The sequence below is a fragment of the Musa acuminata genome, chromosome BXJ1-3, assembly GCF_036884655.1.
Source record: "Musa acuminata AAA Group cultivar baxijiao chromosome BXJ1-3, Cavendish_Baxijiao_AAA, whole genome shotgun sequence".
Classification (NCBI taxonomy): Eukaryota; Viridiplantae; Streptophyta; class Magnoliopsida; order Zingiberales; family Musaceae; genus Musa; species Musa acuminata.
The window spans coordinates 40,644,981-40,664,768 of NC_088329.1; the positions used below are offsets into that span (position 1 = coordinate 40,644,981).

General features: G+C 42.7%; 4 protein-coding genes and 1 non-coding gene across 7 annotated transcripts; 1 reads left to right on the forward strand and 4 right to left on the reverse strand.

Moving 5' to 3' along the window:
* Positions 1-584: 584 nt before the first annotated feature.
* On the reverse strand, positions 585-3,901 carry LOC135630673 (uncharacterized). The gene is made up of 2 exons (XM_065137790.1): positions 3,805-3,901; positions 585-2,502 (listed from the first exon to the last, which is right to left on the reverse strand). Exon 2 carries the CDS (start codon positions 2,443-2,445, stop codon positions 865-867), a length of 1,581 nt encoding a protein of 526 aa, XP_064993862.1. The 5' UTR covers positions 2,446-2,502; positions 3,805-3,901; the 3' UTR covers positions 585-864.
* Positions 3,902-3,986: 85 nt separating this feature from the next.
* On the forward strand, positions 3,987-4,059 carry TRNAA-CGC (transfer RNA alanine (anticodon CGC)). The gene has a single exon. It is a non-coding gene; the product is annotated as a tRNA-Ala (tRNA).
* A 977-nt stretch (positions 4,060-5,036) lies between these two features.
* Positions 5,037-9,500, reverse strand: LOC135630675 (oxygen-dependent coproporphyrinogen-III oxidase, chloroplastic-like). The gene is made up of 8 exons (XM_065137802.1): positions 8,811-9,500; positions 7,491-7,566; positions 7,024-7,118; positions 6,538-6,621; positions 6,022-6,109; positions 5,618-5,742; positions 5,433-5,531; positions 5,037-5,335 (listed from the first exon to the last, which is right to left on the reverse strand). Exons 1-8 carry the CDS (start codon positions 9,375-9,377, stop codon positions 5,267-5,269), a joined length of 1,203 nt encoding a protein of 400 aa, XP_064993874.1. The 5' UTR covers positions 9,378-9,500; the 3' UTR covers positions 5,037-5,266.
* A 2,129-nt stretch (positions 9,501-11,629) lies between these two features.
* On the reverse strand, positions 11,630-12,658 carry LOC135630692 (ethylene-responsive transcription factor 8-like). Its single transcript, XM_065137823.1, has one exon. The coding sequence runs from the start codon at positions 12,543-12,545 to the stop codon at positions 11,886-11,888; it is 660 nt and encodes a 219-aa protein (XP_064993895.1). The 5' UTR covers positions 12,546-12,658; the 3' UTR covers positions 11,630-11,885.
* A 798-nt stretch (positions 12,659-13,456) lies between these two features.
* On the reverse strand, positions 13,457-18,371 carry LOC103978992 (phosphoglycerate mutase-like protein AT74). 3 transcript variants are annotated; one of them, XM_009394981.3, is made up of 3 exons: positions 18,140-18,371; positions 14,079-14,778; positions 13,457-13,993 (listed from the first exon to the last, which is right to left on the reverse strand). In XM_009394981.3, exons 2-3 carry the CDS (start codon positions 14,536-14,538, stop codon positions 13,581-13,583), a joined length of 873 nt encoding a protein of 290 aa, XP_009393256.2. In that variant the 5' UTR covers positions 14,539-14,778; positions 18,140-18,371; the 3' UTR covers positions 13,457-13,580. The 3 variants fall into 3 exon arrangements, with proteins under 3 accessions (XP_009393256.2, XP_064993884.1, XP_064993887.1); XM_065137812.1 differs by having other exon boundaries at positions 17,824-18,371; XM_065137815.1 differs by lacking the exon at positions 18,140-18,371 and having other exon boundaries at positions 14,079-14,797.
* Between the last annotated feature and the right edge of the window lie 1,417 nt (positions 18,372-19,788).

The following is a 19,788-nucleotide window of genomic DNA, read 5'->3' on the forward strand; positions in this document are numbered from 1 at the left end:
TTTTATTTCCATCTAGCCTAGCATATGAAGAAAAAACTGTAACTTAATAATAGTTAAGGAAAGATCCTCTGAGAACCTAAAAATACATAAATCATGCATCAAAGCTACTAATATGCATATAATCAAACTTAACTAAATAAAATTTATAGAGTTAGCAAAGTTAGTTAACAAAACAATAACAGGTGATCATCACAATACAAGAATCAGATTCTAAAATGTCACAGATGAAGGTCCCTAATTATTTCTTATATTCAACTTTCAATCTTACCTGCCCAAGCTTTTTGATATCATTAGCGCAATCACAAAATTATATTACAGAGATATTCATCCAAGAAAATCTGATCAAGTATTCCAAAAAAGAAACAATCATAAAGCTGCTGCAAATGGTAGCATTCATCTGTTTTCTTTACCATATGTATGATTAAATTAGTTGTCCTTCCATCCCCAACCCTGACCACCAAACTAATAAATACGTATCTACCTTTCCTAGACACTCAATTCCCCACTGTCATTTTTACATTCTCATTAAAGTATGTAAAGGTCCTTTTCTATATTCTAACATGTGTGCAGCTACTATTACAAAGTGCCACAAGTATCATCTGATCAACTATAGATGGTTCACAGCAGTGATATTACAAACATTAAGACCAAATACAATTCACATAACCAAACAAGTGAGCGATAAAAGTAGTATAACTTTGTATGGTGCAAATTACCCCCATCAAGGAAAATGGATGTAGGATCCCAGATTTGCCAAACAAAATGAAAACAGAATTCATAGTATATTTCAAAAGAGATCATCAGTGAACCAAAAGCCAAATGAACAAAAATGTGCACTTCTTGGCATACCCAGCCTCCATGCTGCTATTCATCTTGTGGAGGCCAATCAAGAAACTTGTGCCCCAGGAGCGATGGGGGCAAATAAGTCTGCGACGAGCAATCTTTATGATCAGGAGGATACATGTAATCTTTGCCATATCCCATATCCTTCATCAGCTTTGTTGGAGCGTTCCTCAAATGAAATGGCACCCCCTCATTCCCACCACTTGACTCTTTCACCACCCTCTTTGCCTCCCCAAGCGCCCGGTACACTGCAACTGACTTAGGTGCCAGAGCCAAATAAGTGACGCACTGAGCTAGACAGACATCACATTCAGGCATCCCAAGAAAATGGCACGACTGATAGCAAGCTACAGCATGACTCAGTGCAGAAGGGTCGGCGAGTCCCACATCCTCACTCGCGAATCGGACAAGCCGGCGGGCGATGTAAAGTGGTTGCTCCCCTCCCTCTAGCATTCTCGCCAACCAGTAAATGGCTGCATCTGCATCACTCCCCCGCATTGATTTGTGAAGGGCACTGATCAGGTTGTAGTGCTCATCGCCAGCCCGGTCATACGCCAGGTGTTTGCATTGCATCGCCTCCTTCGCTTGGTCGAGGGTGACTGCCAAATTCCCCATGTTGTCATGTAGTTTCCGACTGGCCGCTAGCATTGCCGCAATCTCTAATGCGTTAAGGGCAACACGGGCGTCGCCATCGCAATGGAGGGATAGGAAGTCGATGGCTTCTTGGTTGACAGACACCGGAGCTTGAGTAGTGACCTGTAGGCCTTTCTCGGGGTCCGAGAGGGCTCGGCGGAGTAAAGCCTCGATATGCTGCGGCTTGAGAGGCTGAAGAGAGAGGACGCGGCAGCGGGAGAGGAGCGGAGTAGTGAGCTGGAAGGAGGGGTTCTCGGTGGTGGCACCGACAAGGATGATGGAGCCGTCCTCGATGGCGGGGAGGAAGGAGTCCTGCTGGGATTTGGAGAATCGGTGAATCTCGTCGACGAAGAGGACGGTGCGTCGACCGTGGGAGCGGGCGCGGCGGGCGCCGTCGATGGCGTCGCGGAGGTCGCGGACGCCGGCGGAGACAGCGGAGAGGGGGACGAATGTGTAGAGGGAGCCCGGGAGAGAGGCGGCGAGAGCACGGGCGAGAGTGGTCTTGCCGGAGCCGGGCGGGCCCCAGAGGACGAGGGAGGGGAGGAGGGAAGAGCGTAGTAGGGAGGAAGGGCCGAGGAGGTGGTCCTGGCCGACGATGGAGTCGAGGGTGCCCGGGCGCATCCGGTCCGATAGAGGGGCGGCGGCGGAGGGATGGCGGCGCTTTATGGGGAGGGAGGAGGGGGAGGAGGACGAGGTGGAGGTGGAGGGGTTGGGGGTTTTAGGGGCCGAGGAGGAGGAGGAAGGATTGAGGGTTTTAGGGATTGCGAAGGAGGAGGCAAAGAAGCGCTCGAGGCAGGGTTGGGTGGAGGGGGATTGTGAAGGAGGGAGAGGCGGAGGAGGAACGGAGGAAGAGGAGGAGGAGCGGGTGAGGATCCAGTCGGCGGCAGCGAGCGGGGAGTGGCCACCGGTAGCAGCGAGGGCTTCGGAGGCGAGATCCTCGGAGAAACCCATGCTCAGGAGTTGTTCCATGGAGCCTCGTCCTTGGCGGGTGCTGCTGTTGTCGCTCCCGTCGTTGATCTCAAGCCCCTGCCATAGATGAAAAGAAACCCTCGTCGCCGAAACGGTGGCCAATGAAGGAAGCGGAACCGATCGCTTTATTCTTTACGTGAAAATTACCAGCAAAAAATCGATATATATATATATATATATATATATATATATAATACAACCAATGCAAATCCTTTGCATGCTTACGTCCGATGGCGTAAAATGATGAGCGAATTTACGAAAAAATAATAATTTTTCTTAGTTTTAAGAAAAATATTTTTTTTTTCATATTTCAAAAGGCTAGTTTATCCTATAATTGATTCACAAGATAAATTTATCTAATTTTTTGTTTGTGAGAGAAGCAACGAGGTCTTCTGTTCGTGGTGATGGAGAAACCTATCACCTTTCTCGAATATTTTTTGTCCTAAATCTTTCCCGACCAACCTCTCACCTGAGTTTTGGTAGAGTTTCAACAACATTGAAAGTTGAGATCATATCAATTACAATTGGCCTTGGAGGTTCAATGATTGTTCCTCCAATGACTTCTAAAGTACGAGGATGCACTATTAACCATCTCAGAGATGGAGAGACACGGTCCATCATAAATGATGCCCGGATCAACAGACCAAGGAACACTGATCAACATCCCCCTCGTTAGGGACCGATCGACCCCACCAGCCCAACTCTTACTCGAGCCGCCCCAGAACGATCACCTCCAAGCGATGAGTATCTCGACCTAGGAGACACCTTCCACCGCGAAAGGGAGAACAGTAAGTCAGCCCGAATCCTGACCAACGCCAACCAACACTCCTTCCTAAGGGTGCGACTACTTCATCAGCCTACTCACTTCGTAAGAAGCTCTCGACATCGACCCGTTGACCTGACCATACTGACTCATCAGCGACGATACTTTTGTTCACCAACACCACCCAAGAGCCGTGGCCTATTCGGCTTCATGGTTGAAGCACAAAGGTTAGTCATCTTCAGGTACTTTGTTATTTGCTACTTTTGATCCGATCTTAGATTCTTCTTGGCAAGCACCTTGGAGCTGTAGTCTATTTCTATCCGTAATGTTTTACTTGGTCAACATTCTCCGACAATATATACGGTCACTTATTTGACCACTTGAAAAAGATGCAACCTTCATAGCAGTTTATACAATTCCGTTGCCTATGCCTCCTCGATTTCAACAAAAGCTGCTTATCGACCATTCGAGTGTCAATCGCGACATACATATTTGAGATCAAGTCTTTGAAGAATAATGATAAAAGCCCTCTTCTCGCCGATCTACCAGGAAAACATAATAAGAGGCGAGGGAGGAGAGAGGTGTCGATGACTCACCCATGGTCGGCGAACTTGGCCAACTCCTCCTCCTCCTCCTCCTCGTAGAACGGTCCAGATATTCTTCTCCTCAACGTCCTCAGCCGCCGCGACTTCGCCATCTTCTCTCCTGGTGGTGGAATCAGGATTCCTAGCTGCTAGTTAAGGCTCTCTAAAATACAGTTTCATCAGGTTAACATCTCGGGGGTGTAGCTCATATGGTAGAGCGCTCGCTTCGCATGCGAGAGGCACGGGGTTCGATTCCCCGCACGTCCATTTTGATTCGAAATATCCTTCTTTGATTTTTGTTAAACGGTTCAAATTGATTTTAATTTAAAAGATATAATATATCTATAATCAATTCAAATTGATTAATCAAATCAACTCAAATAAATATTATTGTATCGTCCAATTACATGAAGATTCTGATTAGATTCAATTGAATTAAACTGATTCATTTTAAAAAAATATCGTTTAAATTATTTAAGATTATAAATTGATTATTCGATTTTAAACTATTTTACTTTAATCGAAATAAACAAAAAATATAATCCGGTTCGATTTGACCCTTAATGATTCAGTTCAATTTGATTTGAATTTGAACACCCCTATCAAAATAGTACGGGCGAAGTTGATGCATAGTTACTGATGGATATATTTAATTTAAAATATTTCTAAAATATATAAATAATTTAAATTTAATAAAAATAAAAAAAAATAAAATATATATATATATATATATATACTATGATAACTAAATATTATAAACATAAACTTTTATCCAGATTAAAATAATTATGTTAATCCAACACAAAATAAATCAATTAATGATTCAAAGGAAATAATTTATCCCATGCTTTCTCAAATATCAAAAATTGAATAGTATATGCATATGGACTTCTCATATATCAAAATATTTTTTTTTCTTATTCATCAAAATACAATTGGATAATTCTTCGTTCATTATGCATCTTATTTTAAATTTTAAATTTTTTTTATTTAGTACAACATTTGATTCATTCTCTTTAGAGTCATTTTGATGACAAGCGAGAGAAAAGATGAGATGTGAATGGAGGGGTGGAGAGCGAATGACACTCAGAAAGGCTGCCCTTCTATCCATGCATTTTAGCTTTTATTGATGCAAAAAAAATTAAATATGATCCAACATGACCGAAGTTGACGTATGGAACGTACCACTCGATATCAGCGATATCTACCAATCCGACAAAAGATCAATACAAATGGTACAACTGTAAACCCTAATATACCGCGTATTAATATACTTGATATAGCTCAATACATATCGTACCGATAGTTGATCGGTATATCAATACGGACCGATAATACGAACCATGAACATGACCACCATTAACTATTCTAGAACTGATTGTAATCATAACTCAATACACAACTCCTAACCTGCACACATTTTCTCAATGCTATAAAAGGGCTTAGCTTAGATTGCTTAGCCGTTTGGCCGACATCAAATCCATTCCTTCGGATTGATGCATGCATCCAACAGCTTCCACTCTTCGCTTCCTTCTTTTGGTTGCTGCAGCAAAACTCATTCCATTCATCGATTAGATTTATGCGAATGTGCATAAGATCTATATGTAGAGAGAGAAGGGTGTGTGGTTTGATGAGCATACATGAACATATTCCCACCGAGCTGTTAGCGGAAGGGAAACAAGAATGCTTTCTATTCGTCCGCCGGTCTTCAATCCAAATGTTGTCCCACGATCATAAACCTACACAAAGGGCATAATGTTCGATCCAAATCAACTCTAAACCAAAAGCAAAAGCATGATAGATTTCTCTTTTCCTCTACGCTTACCAGATTGAACTCTACGTAACGTCCCCTTCTTAACTGCTGCCACGCCTTGTGCTTCTCGGTAAAAGGTGTGTCTTTCCTTCGTTCTATGATCGGTATGTATGCTGGAACTACAGACTTTGCGCACTCTGAAGAAAACACAGGTTACTGAACATTTTGCACCAACTCTATATAAATCTAATTGAATTAACCATGATCATTTTGTTTGCAAATAACATTGGATGAACAACGATCGGAAAAAAAAGAGTTGGACGAATGATCATTTTGTTTGCAAATAACATTGGATGAACAACGATGCAGAAAGAAAGAAGAGTTGGACAAACTTTCCAGTAAAAACTTCCGAAACATATGATTTCTCTTGATTGCTTCCCGCTAGAGCAGGCACAAGAGATTGAGTGCAGGATTACCAGTAGAGAAAGCAAGAAGCATCTCTTGGTCGTAGTCATTAAGGTCATCAAAAAATATGCCACCAAGCCCACGCCTTTCACCACGGTGCTGAAGAAAAAGATCAAACCATTAACTAAAGTAAGAAATTGAAATGCTGCAAGTGAATTATCTGACCTTTAGACTTGGATTAAAAGAATCTTCTAAAAGAAAAGTTGCTATGTGCTGCATTAAAAGGATACGATTATCTTGGATTAGCATTCGTATGCATTGCTCATGCGTGTCTGTTACTAGCAATTCACACTCCATGTGGCATGCAGCAGCATTGCAAACATTAAAATGAATCAAAACATAATGATTAGGTCATGACCACCGAATGGTTGTATTTCATGCAGCAGGCAAATGGCAATAAAACACCTTATTTCTAAAGCATAAGACAGGTTGTAAAATTTACCAAAACCATAAGCCCCAGTTTCGGCAATGAAACCTATGGTTAGGTAGACCTTTAGCTTGTATGCTGAAGTTGAAGAGAGGTATACCTTGATGAAGAAATAATCATCACACCATTTTTTGAATCTGGGATAGAAACTTGGATCAAATTTATCACATGCTTGCTTTTGGGCCTAATAAAACAATTAAGCTAATATTAGAAAACTTTCAACTTACACAGGTGGAGCTAATTCAGAGGATGATAAATGAATAAGTTCTATTATCAAACATGTTACTTCAAATGTTTCCAACCTTTCTTTTGACCAACATAGATAACACAGAAACATAAACGAAGAGGTTATACACAGAACAAATTGGTGGAGTAAAGAAAACATAATTTTTAACCAATAAACACACTGATCTGCTGAAAGATTAGTGAAACTATGTTTCAAATTGTTCGCTTCCAAAATTTTACAGAACATTTGTTCAGTCATTTCCTTACTTATCTGCTTGGGTTATACTGTAGTTTCAGATGTAAATAATTAAGATGCCCAAAAGATAATGTCAAATGTTGGTCGCTTAAAAATCCAACATACCCTATGGAAATGCTTTACATCCTCTTCAAAGATGTAAGCAGGAGTGAAATCAGTACCCCCACCAAACCACCATTGCCTAGGTGCTCCAGGGGCATCTACAGGCAAATAAAAGTATAAGATGATAAATAACTATATATTTTTCACCAAATGTAGGAGTTTATAAATTGTGGCGGAGAGCTAAGATGAAATAGAATAAAATAACAATGTAATATGCATATTCATATGCATATATACATGTGTATGCATGTAAATAAACATTCATCTACACACATGGCATACATGTCCATATGTCATTCTTGATGCTCTTTTAACCAATTCAGTCATGTATTTCGGCAACATACCAATTCCATCACGTACATATGCCATGCCTCTAAATGTATGGCATACGTGTACATGGTAGCCATGCCTGGATCTAAATGCTGACCAATATAATTGTTTACTGTGGAAACAACTTTTAGATCAGGTACCTTTTGGTGCATCAGTTTCAAAGTACCGATAGTTGAAATGCAATGTCGGGGCAAATGGATTCTTCGGATGTAAAACCTACAAAACAGAAATCGAACAGCTTAGACAGCAGTCCATGTAAACCATCCTCTGCATAATTTACTCGGACAGTTCAATAGCTTAATCCACCCGGTACATTTTTGTACAACTCTTAAGTGCCTCCGAGAAGAGATGAGCAATCTCTATATAATACCGAGTAAATTACCTGCCTGAAACCCATGTGTTTACAAGGATAATTTATATAATATATAAAAGTTAAAACCTTCTAGGCGCAGAAAAAAGTAAAGACAGCCCTTATAAGTCACAAAACCTTAGGTGACAGATATCAACAGACAAAAAGTGAGGATCAACTATAGCATTATTGGAAAGATCTTATGCTTTATGCACCATGTAGCTTGTACAAACCTAAGATGACAAGCGGTCGCTGCAAGGATGAAATTTGAAATTGCCATGCTTAGAAGCACTTAAACACCTTAACCATAATTCTGGAGACTTTTAAGCACTTGATACCGTGCACTTTCCATAAATCTACCTTCCTTAACAAGACTTATGTCTATTGGAATTTCTGTGTGCATCATTTAGGTTCTTGCAGAACTGTGGCCAGTCGAGCCAAAAGCAAGCCCTTTGTTTGTAGTTTTATCAAAGAGCCACTCCTATTATAGAACAGTTGCACAGGACATGTCGAGTCTCCACCACTTTCCTGTCAACGTATTTGATACTTGTTTCTAACCTAATTAATCCTGCTTTTACGGTTCATCGTCAGTTCTATAACAACTAATACAACAAGCAAATGGTGGACCCTTTAAATTGCAAAATATTTCAAACCATTCACTGCAATCACTATAATAACAAACATAAAAAGAAAAAAATCAAACCATTAAGCATTGGATGATCTAATGTTTCCCTTTTAGTGGTTACAGACAATGATCAAACCACCAACCAAATTCCTATCAAATTGATTTATATTATGTTCATCTTTTCATGTCAAGACTCGGAAATGGTAGGAAAGAGAGGAGTATCATTTTGAGACACAATTTGTCCAAGCATTCATTTCAACTCAGACACAGAATGCAGTCTAGGGTTCTTCCATTCCTAAACTTGTATCCCTTAATCAGAGGTCTAAGTATGAGAAATCCATTTAGATTTACCAGACTCAAAACTCGTGATTAAAAGCACAGAACTTATTGGATTCTTTAACTGCTAAATTCCCACTTCCACTACAATGCCCACAAATTGCCAAAGGAACAAAAGGTAGCGACTTGAGTCAACTTTCCGGCACATACCGAACTAATTCCGGCGGCAAAGAATGGCACAGGCCCCGCCTTGACCGAAGAATCCTCACCAACAGCTTTGGCCTCCCCTTTGGCAGCCCGGTAAGCGTCCGGCGGCATCATCCCGTACACCACGGACACGTTGACCCCGGCCTTCTCCCACACCCCCCCGTCCTGCAGCACCCGGCTGATCCCGCCGCCCCCGCCCGGCCGGGACCAAACATCCTCCTTGAACGTCCCGCCGCCATCGGCCCCCTCAATGGCAGCGCACACCTCGTCCTGAACCTCCCGTATCATCCTTTCGAAGCGGGCCCGAACGGTAGTCGGCGCAGCGGCAGCGTCGCCATGGGGGCTATCGGCAGAACGGAGGAAGGTCTCGGGCCGCTCGTTCTCGGGGGTCTCCTTTTCGATGGCGACGGAGGCACGGACAGGGACGAGCCGGGGGAGTCGGGGGAAGGCGACGGCAGAGGCAGCGCGCCGGAAGGGGACGAGGGAGGGCGGCTTAAGGGTTTGCGAGGAGCAGGTGTTCGGTGCGAGGAAGATAAAGGTGGAGGAGACGGCAGCGGCGGCGGCGGCCATCGCGGAGGAGGAAGAAGTCGTAAGGGGCGGAGAAGTGGCGAGAGTTGAGAGTAGAAAAGATGGGTCCGGTCACCGCCAATGGTCGGCGGCTTAGGAGGGCGAGAGCGGTGACCCTAAGCTGAAGAGAAGGTAGGCTTTATTTTATTTCGGATAAGGATCCCATTAGGCCTTCTTGTAAAACAATTATTATATGAGGGTTTTTTTTGCATTTATGTGTATATGCATAATTAACTCAAATAAATGAATTAGAATTTTAATTTAATCAGTGATTTTTATTCAAAAAATTCACTTTTTTTAAATATCTTTTTTTTTCATAAATAGTATCCCTAATTCGAATAATACCAAGAAAACATCTTATCAATATTTTTTCCATTAATAGTTGTTGTAGTATTTTTACTTGTAGTGCTGAAAGCACTATAAAGTTATTTGAAAACATTATAAATTATATTATATTATATTATTTTTTTGTTATTATTATTTATAGATTAGTAAGATGTCTTTTTTTAGGTTTGTAGTTGGTTTAGTTGAGATTATGAGTTTATTCAAGTCATTTATAGTATTTTTAAATAGGTTTAAAATATTTTTATTGTTATGATCAAAACCATGATAAAAAAATTATATGAATAATAAACTATTATAAATATCTATTTGAATCCTAGTATGATATATTGAATTATTTTTAGTGTGTTTTAATTTTATTTAGCTCACTTACAGTTTTCTTCAATAGCATTATAATATTTTTTTTATTAATATACTAAAAATACTATTAAAAATATCATGATTATATTACATTTTTAAATTATTATTACTCATAAATTATTCCAATACTAAATTTTTAACATTGAAGTTGGTGGTTGAAGTTATGATTTCTATAATATTTTAAATAAATTTTGTAATATTTTTATTTTATAGTTAAAACACTGTATGGGATATGTGAACAGTATTATTTGGGATTGATAAGGAATATTTTAGATATTACTTAAAACAGAAAATACGAGATAGCTTCTGAGAAAAAAACGAAAAGGGGAAAATTCACAGAAAAATCGCCCAAATTTAATTCAAGCGATAGGACGTAAAAGAATTCTTCCGAGCCGCCGTCCTCGTAATTGGTCAGCACCGCCCGGCTCGGAAGCATCGATTCCCATGTGGACGCGATTCCCACGTCACGGCAGCGACGCGGCTTCGTCGCCCCCTCACTCGAAAACAACTGGGAAAGCGATTGGGGTCGCCGATGGAAACGAGGATGGCAGAGGGCGGCAGCCCGTTTCCCATTCTTTGTGCTTGCGCTTCGCCTCCGTCTTTGTGTGAGCACGACGTGTTGCGATGCACGAGCTCGTCGTTCACCCAAAGGGACAACGACGTGCTTACCACCAAGCCAATAAAAAGGCCACACAGATGAGTTATAATGTCGCGTACACATGGAGACAACGCTCGATGTCGATTTGACGTATATAAATGTGTTTGTGAACGGATGTGTCCCCGCTCGTTAGTCAGTACGGTCTGGTCCACGAGTTGATGTCGAGAGTATCCCGTCGGTTGAACTGGACATCAAAACGTTGACCGACCTTCGGTGTTGGGTTCTTGATCAACGTTCCTCAGCCTGGAGGGTGAATAGTCGATGGCTCGCCTGCGAGGTCATCGGTCGGCGGCTTTCAAGGTTGGGGCGCCTGTGAATCGTGGGTGGTCGCTTTCCTACAGAAAAAGGCCTTATCGGGTGATCCCCGGTCGTGGCCCTCCGACGAGCGAGTTAGTTGAATGTTTTTTTCCCTCCCGATATCCCCCTTTTGTGGGTATCCATGAAGGGTTCTTATACTATGGCATGATGGTGGATCGTACGCAGTTTGAGGTAATGGGCGTGTCGGACAGTGTCTCAGCACGCATGGACTCTGACCTTGCGTGCGAGGGTGGTGACGTCCTGGATTTATCGGAATGAGGCGTGTGGAATGTCATGACGTGTGACATTTTGGTATGGATTCTGACTTTGCGTGTGGGATGTGGTGACGTACCTTGGATCCATATCAAAATGAACGACCAATGGTATGGAATTTAGGAACTCGATCGCCGTACGGGCTTCTTCTCCGTGTAAAATGACGCGTACGATTCGGGAACATCAAAACCAAAAAAGAGGCACGTAGATTTCATGTGGTAAGCACCTTATCCATCATCTTTGAATGAGGATAAGCGGCATCCATCCAGATTTAACTCTATACTTGAAATGATTCCGGTTCTTTTCTCATCTCAGCATGAAACAATTTATGAGATTAAAAAGGTGGCAGAAAAAATTTAATTGCTCATCAAAAACACATATAGTAGATTTGAAACAACACTGAGTCGGATCTCCCTCTTCATCTCCGAGATTCCCTTTAATTTCTCAGCGTCGAAAAAAACCCCAAAAAGCTATTTGTTTACATCTTCTCTAACCAAGACTTTAAGATGAGGATATATATATATATATATATGATATTTTTTATTATTCTATCTCTGTCGAGATTTGAAGACGTACGGATCTCATGCCACCTCCGGCGGAGGCGGCAGGTTGAGATCGACATCGAAGGGAAGCCTCCTACCCGGCGCAGCCATCACCACAGGAGAGAGAGAATAACTCATGTCCAGGGACGAACCCGACTCGCTGTGCGCCCCGCCGTAGGCACTCATCGCCACGGTCTTGAACCCTGTCACAGCTACCGCCTTCTCCGATCTCGCCATCGCGTCCAGGAACAAGAAGGGATGCGCGGGCGTTGCGGTGGCCGGGAGGGGGTGCAGGAAGGGGAGGCGGGCGGACGCGTGGCCGAGCTCGAGATCCAACGGTGGGGGCGCGGCGGGATACGGCAGGGAAGGGGTGGAGGACTCGACGGTGCTGCTGCTGGGGCTGGAGGCGGCGGATCCGGACCCAGCACCGACGAAGACGGCGGGGAAGTGGCGAGGGTCGGGGTAGGGGAAGTTGGTCTTGGCCTTGGGGCCGCGGAACTGGAGAGCGGCGGCGTCGTAGGCGCGCGCCGCCTCCTCCGCCGTGTCGAAGGTACCGAGCCAGACGCGGCTCTTCTTCGCGGGGTCGCGGATCTCCGCGGCGTACCGCCCCCACGGCCGCTTCCTCACGCCCCGGAAGCGAATGACCTGCAAGTTTCCTCCTCCCTCTCCGGCGTCGCCTCCCTTCGTCCTCGGAGCCATTGCAAGACCCCCAAACTTCTCTGCTTCTCTCCTTTCCTTATTCTTCTTCTCTGTTTCTGTTTTCACGGAGGATTCAGCTAGAAGGAGAACAGGGGAGCTGCCTTGAGGTGGAAGGAAAGATATGGGCGAGGATAAATATATATAGAGAGAGAGAGAGGGTGAATGAGAGGGGAGAAGAGAGGGAGTGGTGGAGCGGCGAAAGGGAAGAGAAAAATAATGTGCGTAGTAGGCGGACGGTTTGACCGACCGCAGCCGCCGCCCTCTCGTAATTATTTGGATACGTGGTACCACCGCACCTATTGCTGATGGCACGTTGGATTTTCGGTGATCCTTCCGAATCACAAAGATTTCGCTGGCAATTGTTATCGCGACGCCATCCCTCGACCCGCCCCCGCCATAATATAATCCAGCGCTGCTTCAGACACCCCGACCCACACCCACACCCACAAGAGAGGTCGCTAAGAATTGGAGATCAAATACGAAGATTCGTTGGATTGACGGCTAGATCATCTGGGTCTCCCGCGGAGTTCTTTTCCAGGGTGGGTAACTTGGCCGGAGGGGTGAAATAAATCTGAGACGCGGTTGTCGGGACGAGGTCACCGCAGCCCGTGGGCGGCGCTGTCTCTTTCGCCGCGCCTTCCCAGGTTCCGACGGACATGTAGTGCCCGTCACGACCTTCGCGGAGACCGGGGGAGGCGGCCGTCAAGGTGGCGCGGGAACAGGTAACGGCGTCTATCGATGAGTGGCTCCCTTCGCGAGCAGTCGGCAACAGCGTGTCCGCGACTATCGGATTCCGCGTGGATGAGCGGCTTGGGTCAGTGGGTCCCGCTACCCGTGTCCGAGTGTGTTGGTTACGGAACTCCAAAATAATACGCTGGATTCTGTAGTCCGACGGTCCACAAAAGATACTATTGTACTCATAATAGCCCACACCGACGTGTTGTTTATTGAAGCAATTCTTGTACCACAAAGAATCATTTTCTACGGAAGAAAAAGAGACGCAAGGAGAGACCAGACAACCGAAAATAAATTAGTTCATGCATTGTAGCACTCGTCCGACGACCCATCGTCGTCGGACGAGTCCTTGAGGTGGTGGAAGAAGTTGTCGATGTGCCAGGGGCAGTTCTCGTACCAGCTGCCGCGGACGGTCGTGGCCCTCCACTGCTGGTCCGCGATCATCTCCGGCGAAAGCCCCCACAGCTGCAGCTCCGCCGGCGTGTGGTGGATGGCGAGGCTGTACTCGCCGCCGGGGCCTAGCTGCATCACTCGGAACTCGCAGTTGTCGGGGTTGTTCAGCAGCTCGAACTGGTCCACGGTCCACTTGAACCACTTCATCAGGAACACCCTGGAGGTCAGGCCGTGCGACACGATCACGAGGTTGACGTCCAAGTTGTCGTCCTGCTCTAGCCTCCTCATGTCGATGTCCCTCCACAGCGACTCCATGAAGCCTGCAAACCCAGTGTCATGACGCTGCTTAACCCAACAGCCCAACAAAGATATGGAGGCCCAAGTAGAGTTGGGAGAGAAGCCTACTTGCGACCCGGTCGAAGACGTCCGCCGCGGACTCGCCCTCCGGGAAGCGGAAGAAGAAGCGGCCGAAGCGCTCCCGCGTCTCCTTGATGACCTTCATCCTCTCCTCCACCTGGAAGTTGCCGAAGTCCTGCTCCCGGATCCTGCACTCCTCCCTCACCCCGATGATCCTCTTCCTCGGGAATGCCCGCCCTATCTCCCGCAGCGTCGCCCGCGTGCGCTCGTAAGGCGACACGTAGAAGTAGACTTTCCACCTCGCCGCCCGCCCGCCCTCCGACACCACCTGCTGGATGCGCTCCCCCGCGGTGCGCGCCTGCACGACGCCCAGCGGCGTGAGCGGGATCCGGCAGTCCGGGGTGGTGGTGTACGCGGCCATGTCCAGGTTCCCCTGGCTCTCCCCGTGCCTCACCAGGATGATCCTCTTGGGCAGACACCTGTGGCCACTCTTCTGGCTCTTATCCATCTCCTCCCCCTTCCTCCTGGATTCAAGCTGCGACCCTTCTCTCCCGTTCCTCCTGATCCGAGCAATCTCTGGCTTTTTTTATAGATCCTTCCGGTGGGTCATTCCTCGTACAGAGGTTTCGTCGTCAACAAGTACAGGCTTATCAAGAACTCTTTGTAATGAAAAAGCCTTCAATGAATCCTGAGCTTTATCCTCCAACAACGTGGTGTGTTAAAAAAAAGTATCTATTGGACCTTTGACCTGAAACAACATGATGAGCCTGAAAGATCAGCAAAAAGAAACAGAGATTAAGTGGTTAATGAATCGGAAGCAAGAATAAAACGCTCTCTGCATCTAAACTAAACATTTTCCCGTGCTTGTTAAAATGAGTAAACTGCACGACTGCTTGACAAAAAAGGTGGGCGGTGGGTTGTTCTTCGGATCCACGTAGCTTTTGATTCTTGTACACGTGACTGATGGCAGGCCAAGTGGCATTATTCAATTGAGGAACTCGATCCTTTCAGGCTCTTTAAGAACGCTGACCACAAGCTATTTTTCATGGTCATATATGCACAGCACTTGCTTCGTCAACAAGTGCAGTGCACCAATCCAAGCTGTTTACAGTGGGAATTATGTAATGCTACAAGTATATTTATATCAACATGCACCAATAAATATGATACTTTGCCTCAAAAAGCATGAACTTTATAACAAACGCACCAAAGAACATATGTCTTCACTTAGTAAAGCATGAATAGCTTTATAACAAATGCACCAAAGAACAAACATATAATACTTTGTCTCAAAAGCATGAGTAGCCGAAGGTACCAAGAACTATATCTAGCGAACTAGTCCTTATACAGAATAATCCATCATAATCAAAACAAAAGATAGAAAGGGATACATGGAATGTGAAGCATGCGGAATTAAGATATTTGCCAATGATCATCTATTAGATAAGCATAATACTGCCTTGCGAGTATACAACAAAAAAAGAAATTATACAAATAATTCATACTAGCCCCCTTCATCATAAAATAAATTCTGAGATTGTAACAAACTTGCCACCTTGAGAACGTAGATTATCTAAGAAACATTGTCATAGCATATAATGAACAACATATACCGATACGCAAGTGTCCGGTTGTAATGTGAATCAAATCAGGTTTGTCTAGCAGACTCCTTTTGTTCTTCAATGCATCAGGACTTCTATCAAATACCCAAGCAAGAAGAAGACTTTAGCAAGGATGAAATATCTCATTCCTTGTAACTTCTCCAAAGTAACCCTTCCACGGCTATTGATGCAGAATGACTGTTTCATTCTAGAAGAAGGCTAATTAAGCTAAATATGATTCTTAGGGATCTAATGTAACACCCTAGTACATATGTTTTTCAATCCTTTTCCAACTGAAAAAATTCATTGTGGGAGTTCCGGGGGCTTTAACTCATCCGTGGGATTCTGTTTAAAGGTAAAGTACTCTACTTCTAAAGGAGGCTAAGAACATTTGAAGATATAAGATACTGTTAATCTTTCACACATTGACCATTCATATCACAAAAAGACTTGAGGAAAAAACTAATTTACTATTTTCTTAATTAATTTCTATTATCTTACAACTCCTGAAGCTAAACATTTACTATACTGTTAGCCAGTCATGAAATCTATAGTGAAGAAATCACTTGCCCAACAAGAAGTCTCTGATAGCTAGCGGCCTTTAGATTTTATATCTAGTCTACTACTTCAGAGTATCTTGTGCAGAAAATTGCATCACCTCATTCACTAATACTGTTGATTCCATATCTTGACCTTCTATATCATTCCAATCACTGGACCTCCATTCTAGTCTCACTGATATACAACAATATTTTGGTGTCCAACTATTTCACTATGAAAACTTAGTCTGCCATATGCAAGGGCAAGTGAGCACATCCGTCTAAAAGCCTTTAAACTAACAGTTAATACAAATTTCCAGTAACGATAAACAGGAACAATAAAATAAAATTCACCATAAAGCCAATGCTTAAAAGGGCAGAGAAGAAGCCTACACTAGATTATTGAGCTTTTGCAATCATTTTCCTTGATCAGAAACAAAATCATGTACTTCTTATGAAATAACTCAGGGCAAGCATAGGTGAAAGGGTAAGAACCAAAAAAATTGCCCTTGGCTGTGTTATGGCATTGAGGAAAGCATTCATGCCAATCTACCAATCAGAAGTCCTATACATATCCACAGATTATGCACCTCTTAAAGTTAAGTTCAGTTCAGCATGCCACCAATGCCTAAAATCAATGATGAGAATGCTTGGTCTTATGCTGGTACCCAATTGCCCTCTATTGTTCCAGTCAATCTCAACATTGGGTGAATGATCAGAGATAGTTGAATAATGAATCAAGACGTTACTTCAGCATATTTTCTGCAAACTGTCAAAAACAAGTCTGATATAGGAAATACATCAGTGTCATTATGGTGTCTTGTCAAATAGTCCTTTAAAACTAGTGTAGATCTTTTGAAACATCTTCGTCAATAATTAGACAAAAAGACTATTGTTAAGCATAGGTCAAAAAGACATTGAATCAGCTTGAATATTTTTTAATTCACCCAAATCATGAAAATTGAGTCCAAACCAGATCTTCTGTCATGAGCTTGGAAAGCACAGATTTCTATAGGCAATTGATCCATTATAAAACTAGTACAAGAGTACGACCCAAACAAACTCCAAGAATTTAGAGTTTTCTCATGAAAAAGGCTCAAAAGTTTTCCAACCTATAACAGAGATGATGTACTTGAGCATGCTTCTAGTGGGCAAATCGACTAGGTTGGATTCAAATAGTGCACTAGTTTTGAAGCTGAGGAACAGTCATTTCCTGGCTGCATGGAACATAAGTAAAGATAGAATCAAAAGGCCATAAATTGGGAAACAGTTGAATGGAACAGTTCATGTACTTCAGACAGAGGCCACAACTAACAATTCCATGTATCAAAAAGAGCCCTCGCGGCTCTGATTCCATTTGGTCAGGTCCCTTATTATTGTTCCAAGATCGAGTCCGGATAATCTCTCGTTTACCTGAATAGCCCCTTAAAGGAAGAAAAAGGTTTTGCCCCAGCAGTCAGAGATGTCATCATATCCATAGAAATCGAAATTAATCTATCAAAACTGTGTCAAATTTACAAATATTACGAATAAACACACAAAAATTACTTTGGACAATCTAAGATGAACCGATTTCTAGGGCACAATCAAGCAAGATCCCGTAAGATAACCCTAGAACAGCTGATTCTTGTAAACAGAATCGATTATGCATACCCCCACCGGTCGAGACTGGTTGTTGTTGTTACCCTACTGTTGATCTTTGCGAGAAAATAACCTCAGCACGCTCAGAAGCGACCAGCATTTGTCAAGAGACTTCGAGTGGATCACCGAATCAACGTGGTAATGTGATCTCCAATGAACGCCCAAAACAGGCCCAAAAGATCAAGAACCAATCGATGGGCACGGCAATCACGAACGAGAAGGAAGGGAAATGGAGCCGTCGAAGCGGCGACGGAATCCCCTCAACCGAGCATAACAAAAACAAGAAAAAGGGCATCAACTGCGGGGGAGGGGAACGAGGGCGACTAACAGATTCAAGAGTCGGGCCTTCTGGAGATCTGCATCCACCGGCGGTCGGACAGCGGAGAGGCGCGAGACGTCCTCCGGCTCCTCTTTAGGTTGCGGCACTGCGGTCAGGGCGAGAGAGACGGTTGCGTTGCATGACATTGACAACAGTCGCGCCCTAACTCCATCACATCACCGCTCCAACGAACTCCCAAATTGGAACCACTTCATTTTATGTGGCTTGTATTCTTCCAACACATTGTTCGATCGTTTCTTGTTAGCAATAACAGACATTCTTACACTAAGGTGGGACTGAGAATAGGATTCTTTATATTCTTTTAATTATTTTATTTTTTATTTTTTAAATAAAGTTGTTATCAAACTAATTAACATATTGATAAAGCGAGAATAATAATTAAAAATACTTCGATCATCGTTCTCCCATATCTTACCCAATATGTCTTACATAAAGAACGATATGTACGACGATCGATAGCCATCCAGTGAATTCCTATCGTGATCGTTCCTATCATGATCATTGAACTTCATACTTCGTCATCCCATAACAATGGACGCGGTTGACACAAATATCTAAAGCAACTTTAATAGTATTTATGTTGATTAAGAAAAAAAAAAGTATTTGTATCAATTAAAACTTTAATTTGTATACTCTAAATTACGAATTGATCCATAAGTTTAGAAGTTTTATATTTATATAGATTAAGAGGGATGAATACCATAATATAGATTAAATTATAAATATATATAATGTAAAATCTCATTTGATATATTTTTAAATAAGATATTATTATTGATTTAAAATAACCTCTTTAAAGCAATAAAAGAAAAAGTACAAATAAGGACTAATAGAAGATGCATAAGAACATGGATTGTCGTTGGATAACACCTATATGCTCTCAGTAGGTTGAGGATCGTTTTCGATTGCGGTCTCGTCCTTCTCTTTTATTATTGAAACCTCTTACCTAAGGTTTTGGATTTTATGCATTAAGGCTTTGGGGTTTCTTATATCAGTTGGATGAAGCTTTGATGCAATGTTCTTAGTTCTTTGTAATGAAACTTGGATCATTAGAGTATCTAAAGTCAATTAGAAACTATCCTTAGTTCTTTGTCGCTGCAGTCTTCTACTGTACTAATTGGTCAGGGACTATCATAATCCTAGTTATATCAGAATTGAGTTTGAGCTAACTTGGAATACTTTAGATGGGTGGGACAGAGTCCTTGTTAGATTCTTGGCCAATTCTAATGCATCTAGGACTTTGAGTTGAATTGAATCTAATCTTTGAATTTAAAATTTCGTTTGAAATTATTAGAATTGAATTGGAGTTCCATTGAAACTCTAGTTGAACCAAATTAAAGTTTGACTAAACTCTACTTGATTTTGTTTGTCTATATGATAGCATATAGTATTTTGATTAATTTATCATAATTATTCGTTTGGAGGAAGTAAAAAAGAAATCAATAAATTCTATGAAAAATAACTAATACTTCGTCGTTGTAATTTTCATCATCATTATTATTGTTATTTAAGAAAAAATCTAAGTAAACACTCTTACTTCTCTAAAAAAGAGTGTTAACTATTAGTATCGTAACATAACTCACGACGACGATGACTAAGGGACAAAGCAGACATGACGCAATGTCTGCGTGTCTCTC

Bases quoted from the DNA above. Each gene is read 5' to 3' on its own strand.
- LOC135630673 (XM_065137790.1), bottom strand. From the start codon at position 2,445: ATGGAACAACTCCTGAGCATGGGTTTCTCCGAGGATCTCGCCTCCGAA.
- LOC135630675 (XM_065137802.1), bottom strand. From the start codon at position 9,377: ATGGCCGCCGCCGCCGCTGCCGTCTCCTCCACCTTTATCTTCCTCGCA. The intron at 5,532-5,617 runs GTAAGCGTAGAG...CCCTTTGTGTAG, and splicing joins GTTACGTAGAGTTCAATCTG to GTTTATGATCGTGGGACAAC. The intron at 5,336-5,432 runs GTATGCTCATCA...GTTTTGCTGCAG, and splicing joins CTCGGTGGGAATATGTTCAT to CAACCAAAAGAAGGAAGCGA.
- LOC135630692 (XM_065137823.1), bottom strand. From the start codon at position 12,545: ATGGCTCCGAGGACGAAGGGAGGCGACGCCGGAGAGGGAGGAGGAAAC.
- LOC103978992 (XM_009394981.3), bottom strand. From the start codon at position 14,538: ATGGATAAGAGCCAGAAGAGTGGCCACAGGTGTCTGCCCAAGAGGATC. The intron at 13,994-14,078 runs GTAGGCTTCTCT...CTGGGTTTGCAG, and splicing joins CGTCTTCGACCGGGTCGCAA to GCTTCATGGAGTCGCTGTGG.